The sequence below is a fragment of the Capra hircus genome, chromosome 10, assembly GCF_001704415.2.
Source record: "Capra hircus breed San Clemente chromosome 10, ASM170441v1, whole genome shotgun sequence".
NCBI lineage: Eukaryota > Metazoa > Chordata > Mammalia > Artiodactyla > Bovidae > Capra > Capra hircus.
Genome location: NC_030817.1, coordinates 76,025,431 through 76,032,314, shown reverse-complemented (window position 1 = coordinate 76,032,314; position 6,884 = coordinate 76,025,431). Strand labels below are relative to the sequence as shown.

At 38.1% G+C, this 6,884-nt stretch overlaps 1 protein-coding gene across 1 annotated transcript; it reads right to left on the bottom strand.

The window, feature by feature from the left end:
- LOC102178263 (olfactory receptor 11G2-like) lies at positions 3,493-6,648 on the bottom strand (the record flags this gene model as incomplete). The annotated part of the gene is made up of 3 exons (XM_018053807.1): positions 6,632-6,648; positions 5,178-6,064; positions 3,493-3,521 (listed from the first exon to the last, which is right to left on the bottom strand). Coding segments are annotated over exons 1-3 (933 nt in total), but the record flags the coding sequence as incomplete, so codon positions are not given.

Sequence of the window (6,884 nt, the reverse complement as noted above, 5' to 3'; positions counted from 1 at the left end):
CAATTTAGCAGCAGCAGCAGCAGCAGCAGCTATTAGTACAAGGAAAAAATATTCAGTATGTGTAACAAAATTTTAGTAAAGATACTATAAGTACAAAATGAAATGGTAGAGAAAAATATTTGCAATATATTTGACAGATTAAGTGTTAATATAAAAAATAAATTAAAAAATTTTTCTTGAGCAAAGTATGAAAAATTAAAAATAGGTAAGAATGTTAACAAGCAAAAAGTAGAGAAAATCCACTGGCCAATGTCATAAGGAAAAAAATGCTCAACTATCACTAGTAAAAGAAGTGGACTGTCTCTTTAAACCCATCAAACTGGAAAAATTAAAGTAATTTTATTAGCTCCTAAGGGTGAATGGGTACTTATACTAATAGTGGAAACATGATTGTGCATAGCCTTGAGTGAAACCAACCTAACAATATCTAAATATTAAGTGTACTGATCTTTGATCCAAAAATATCAATACATTCCTGGAAATCTATCTTATAAAAATAAAGGTATAAGTAGTTTAGAATAAGGGCTTCCCTGGTGGCTCAGATGGTAAAGAACCTGTGAGCAATGTGGCAGATCTGGGTTGGATCCCTGGATTGGGAAGATCCCCCGGAGGCGGGCATGGTGACCCACTCCAGTATTCTTGCCTGGAGAATCCCCATGGGCAGAGGAGCCTGGCAAGCTACAGTCCATGGGGTCACAAAGAGTCGTGTGAATGTGTGTATAAGCCTACAATTACATGTGCATTAAGATTAATGTGGAAGGATACACATTAGATTATTCATACTGATTATTTAACTAGAGTGTGAGGTAATTGTGGAGAGAAGTGGGGAAAGAATAAAGGTAACAAGAAAGGAAAAGAAATGTACATGTACACCCATGGCTGATCCATGTCAATATATGGCAAAAACCTCTATAATATTGTAAAGTAATTAGCCTCCAATTAAAATAAATACATCAATTTAAGAAAATTAAAAAAAATGAAGATGGCATGCAGAGAGACAGCTTGTCTGTTGCGACCATATATGTAAAATTATATATGTGCATGTGTACAATCATATGTATATAAATCATATGCATTAATGTAAATTATATACTCTCTCTATATTATACATATGCACATAAACACATCTAAAGAGATGAATAGCTAAAATTTAATGATATGGAACCTTGGACAGTGGAATTTAGGTGACTGATATATATTTATACTTTACTATTTAAAAAATGTTTAAAATGCCATAAATGCTGGAGAGGATGTGGAGAAAAGGGGATGTTCTTGCACTGCTGGTGGGAATTTAAAATGATATAACCACTATGGAAGACACTATGGAGATTCCTTTAAAAACTAGAAATAAATCCACCATATGACCCAGCAATCCTACTCCTAGGCATATACTCTAAGGAAACCAAAATTGAAAAAGACACATGTATCCCATGTGTAGTAAACAGCGCTGCTCATTGTAGCACTATTTGGAATAGCTAGAACATGGAAGCAACCCAGATGTCCACTGACAGATGAATGGATAAAGAAGTTGTGGTACATACACACAATGGAATATTAGCCATAAAAAGGAACACATTTGAGTCAGTTCTGATGAAGTGGATGAACTTCGAACCTATTATGCAGAGTGAAGTGAGTCAGAAAGAGAAAGATAAATATCGTATTCTAACACATATATACAGAATCTAGAAAAATAGTACTGAAGAATTTATTTACAGGACAGCAGTGGAGAAACAGACATAGAGAATAGGCATATGACATGGGAGAGGGGAGGAGAGGGTGACATGCATGGAAAAAGTAACATGGAAACTTACATTACCATAAGTAAAATAGATAGCCAATGGGAATTTGCTGTATGGCTCAGGAAACTCAAACAGGGGCTCTGTGTCAACCTAGAGGGGTGAGATGGGGCGGGAGGTGGGAAGGAAGTTCAAAAGGGAGAGGACATATTTATACCTATGGCTGATTCATGTTGAGGTTTGACAGAAAACAACAAAATTCTGTAAAGAAATTATCCTTCAATTAAAAAATAAATGTTTAAAATAAGCAAGTATTATGTAAATAAGAAAGAAAATTAGGATATTTATTATCAAACATTATTATGTTACAAATGCATTTGAAATAAAATGCTGAATGTAAGCAGCTGTGCAAAGAGCTGAAGCAATTTTCAGCTTTCTTGCCTCCTACCCTCAGGGAAATCATATAATACACTATTATTATATCATATTTTATACGATAAAATAATTATTTTGTCATATAATACAGTCAGATATCTCTTGCTTGTAGTAGCAGTAAACTGTAAACCATGAGACAAGTTTTCTTTAAGAGGCTCAGAGACCCTTTCTATGAATGTCTATCAGGGACACACCTGATCTTTACCTTTACCCTGTAGTCCATGAGCTATAGTTTCTGTGTCAAATACCTCATTCTCCTGCCCTCTCACCACTTACCTCTCCACTGTTTGCATATACTGTTCCCCAGTTGACTCCTGTAACAACTAATCTCTTTCTTGGTCATAGCACATCTCACAGTTTAATTTTTTCTCATCCTAGATTGTCAACTCCATGAGAGACTTACTGACTCATCTGATTCATTTCCTAGATATATACTTGATATATGACAAGTATTCACTAAATGCTTTTAATGAATTAGTGAACAATAAGGAATGCAAATGTAATAGCCCTGAAACTAGACTAATTAACACTTTACATGCATGCCAAGTTGTTTCAGTTGTGTCCGGCTCTTTGCGACCCTGTGAACTGTCCCCACCAGGGACAGGCTCCTCTGTCCATGGGATTCTCCAGGCAAGAATGCTGGAGTGAATTGCCATGCCCTCCTCCAGAGGATCTTCCACACTTAGGGATTGAACGCAGGTCCCCCAGGTATCCTACATTGGCAGGCGGGCTCTTTACTGTTAGTGCCACCTGGTGGAACTAGGTGAACACTTTAACAAACACTTTTACAAACTTTATTTTCTCCCACACATCTTCAGTTATTGTTGTTCAGTTGCTCAGTTGTGTCCAAGTCCGCGACCCCATGGACTGCAGCACTCCCGGCTTCCCTGTCCATCACCGTCTCCCGGAGCTTGCTCAGACTCATGTCCATTGAGTCAGTGATGCCATGCAACCATCTCATCCTTTGTCATACCCTTCTCCCGCCTTCAATCCTTCCCAGCATCAGGGTATTTTCCAATGAGTCAGTTCTTTGCATCAGGTGGCCAAAGTATTGGAGCTTCAGCTGCAGTATCAGTCCTTCCAATGAATATTCAGGGTTGATTTCCTTTCAGATTGAATGGTTTGATCTCCTTGCAGTCCAAGAGACTCTCAAGAGTCTTCTCCAACACCACAGTTCAAAAGAATCGATTCTTTTTCTCTCAGACTTCTTTATGGTCCAACTCTCACTTCCATACATGACAACTGGAAAAATCATAGCCTTGACTAGACGGATCTTTGTTGGTGAAGTAATGTCTCTGCTTTATAATATGCTGTCTAGGTTTGTCATAGCTTTTCTTCCCAGGAGCAAGTGTCTTTTAATTTCATGGCTGCAGTCATCATCTGCAGTGATTTTGGAGCCCCCCAAAATAAAGTCTGTCACTATTTCCATTGTTTCCCCATCTATTTGCCATGAAGTGATGGGACCAAATGCCATGATCTTCTTTTTCTGAATGTTGAGTTTTAAGTAATCTGCTGTCTTTCACTTTCATCAAGAAGCTCTTTAGTTCTTCTTTGCTTTCTGCCATAAGGGTGGTATCTGCTTATCTGAGGTTATTGATATTTCTCCCGGCAATCTTAATTCCAGCTTGTGCTTCATCCAGCCTGGCATTTTGCATGATGTACTCTGCACATAAGGTATATAAGCAGGGTGACAATATACAGCCTTGACATACTCCTTTCCCAATTTTGAAATTGGAAAAAATTTTCAGAGAACAAAATAATTTCCCATATTTCCCCTCCAGAACCAAGAAATCTGAATGAAATGATGTTTGTGGGTTTTTGCATCCTGGCTCCTTTGTTTGCATTGGAGACAGCCCGTGCCTTGACATAGATTCCCCAAGAAACCCAGGAATTGTGGGTGACTGTTTCTTAGGCTCCAGTTCTCAGAAAACTCACCAGTAGAGCTATCATTATTAGCTATAAAATTTTGTTTTAAAGATACTGAAGAGTGAAAATAGGTCTTTTTTCCTTCTCTTGAATTCAAGACATCCTCTTGCCAAATGCAACCATGGTTAGGTTTCTTATTTATCCTATGAAAAATATTCCTTTTTTTTAAACCATGAGGACAAATTTATAATCTCATCAATAAATGACAACTTACATACTATGCATCATTTATTCACTTAATAACAAATATAAGTTGGAGGTAGTTCCATATCTGTATATCTAAAATTCTCTCATTTAAGAAATGCTACATCATATTCCATTGCATGAATGTCATACATATTGAAATATGTCTCAATAAATAGGCATTTGCATTGTTTATAAAAATGCATTTTTCACATATGTATGATTATATGTGTAGATTGAGTATCTAGGACTAAGTGCAATTGCTGGGATAATGGATATGTGAATTTTAAATTTTCTGAAATTGTTTGCAATGTCCTAAGTAGAAGTTGCACCAGTTTAGACTTTTATCAGTAATTTATGTTTTCCCCTCTTAGATGAAAGAATATTTGATGGCTGTACACCAGAATGCCAAAACCTCCAATACTCTCTTATAGTTTATTATGTATTGCTCTCTTTATGAGTAGAATAAGAAGTATAAAGATTTTTCTAAGCATTTTAAAGTTATTACCAGAGCAAATCACTCAAATTTTCCATTCTTCAGCTTCTTAATCTGTAGAATAAGGGAGTTGGATAAAGTCTCTGAGTCCTTTCTCCTAAAAATTTTGGGAAAAGTACAAATAGCCATGATGAATAGGTTCAATAATAGGATGAACAATTCTCGAAGTGTTCAGTTCAGTTCAGTCACATCCGACTCTGCAACCCTATGGACTGCAGCACTCCAGGCCTCCCTATCTATCACCAACTCCCAGAGTTTACTCAGATTCATGTACACTGAGTTGGTACTAGCTATTTACTTAGGACTTTTTAACCTGGAAGAGTATTAAGATAGCCCAGTTGCCCAAAGACTTCCCCTTTTGTTTTTTGACCACATTTCTTATTTTTGTATTTTCAGAAATTTCTGCAAGGCATATTTTATATCTTTGTTCCTCAGACTGTAGATCACAGGATTAATGAGTGGGGTTCCCACAGAATAAAACAGAGTCACAAGCTTCTGTATTCCAGCATCATGCTCAGATGTTGGGCTCAGATACATGACCATCACTGAACCATAGAAGAGCGAGACCACAGCCAGATGAGACCCACAGGTGGAGAAAGCTTTCCTTTGTCCAGTTGCTGAAGGGACTTTCAGTACAGCTCTCAAGACCAGAGCATAGGACCCCATGATGCAGAGGAAAGGAATAAATAAGAGGAGAGAACTTATGATTGCCCAAAAAGATTCCATTGCTGAGGTTCTAGCACAGGTGAGTGCTAGAAGAGGACCTGGGTCACACAGGAAATGGTCAATAATCCTGGATCCACAGAAGGACATTTGGGAGATGATGATGATAGGGACTGGGAACCAGAGGAAACCAAGTACCCAGCAGCTGATCACAAGATTGGTGCAGAGACGCCCAGTCATGAGAGTGGAGTAATGCAGAGGCCAGCAGATGGCAAGGTATCGATCAAATGCCATAATAGCCAAGAAAAAGCATTCTGTAGAACCCAGGGAGAAGAAAAAGTAAAACTGGAGAAAGCACCCAGAAAAGGAGATGAGCTTGTTGTCAGAGAGGAAGTTGGCCAACATGTTGGGGACAGTGGAGGTGACATACCAGATCTCCAGGAAGGAGAAGTTGGCGAGCAGGATGTACATGGGGGTGTGGAGTCTCTGATCCCAGCACACAGCACAGATGATAGAACCATTGCCCATGAGGGTCAGGAGGTAGACAGCAGAGAAGAGCACAAAGAGGAGAATCTGCCCCTCCCTGGGGCAAGGGAAGCCCAAGAGGATGAAGCCAGTGATGGTGCTGGAGTTGTTGAAGGTGTTGGAGATTTTCATGGGTCTGTGAGCTGTGAAAGGTCATAATTACTGAATATCTCTGGAATAGCAGAGGAGCTTCATTTTCTTTGTCCCAACATGAAACTGAGATTTATATATTTGTTATTAATTAAGTATAATTGAGTGTGTACTTTTAGATACTGGGGATATAGCAATGAACACAAGAGATTAAAACCCATACATCATGTAGCTTATCCCAGTAGGAGAATGCAATGTGTAATTCTCTTTCTGAACTAAATATATCGAGTTATTGTTCTTCTTGGCAAACACCTTCTTAAGGGTAGGCTAAAGTTATTGCTATGTCAAACAGTAGTGTCATGGTGATGACTGGGAATGTACATGATCTTGCATTTAGAAGGGTTTTTGTAATTTTCTTATAATGAGTGGAAAACTGCGTTTCCTATGTACTCCTTGAGTTGTCACCTAATGCAGCTGATTGTAGACAGGCACTTCATTGGATCATGTGATTTTGAAGCAGGAAAACATGTCTGACTTTTGATGCCATTTGAAAATTGACATTTGGCTATATTCCAACCTAACTTGTTGATTCATTCTCTCTAGTACCATTATCTGGCAATTTCATAAGTAAATCAATCAACTTTGATGGGGGAAATTTCCTGAAAAAATAGCACCAAGAAAGAGGCCATCTAAACAGATTTCTTGAATGATAAAATTAATATATCAATAATTTGACCAGTTGAAATAGTTTTGTCTATTCTTTGTGATAAGAATGCAGTGCCGTGCTGGGGAACACAGCACTTTGGAACCCGTTCTTCTGGGTCAGAATC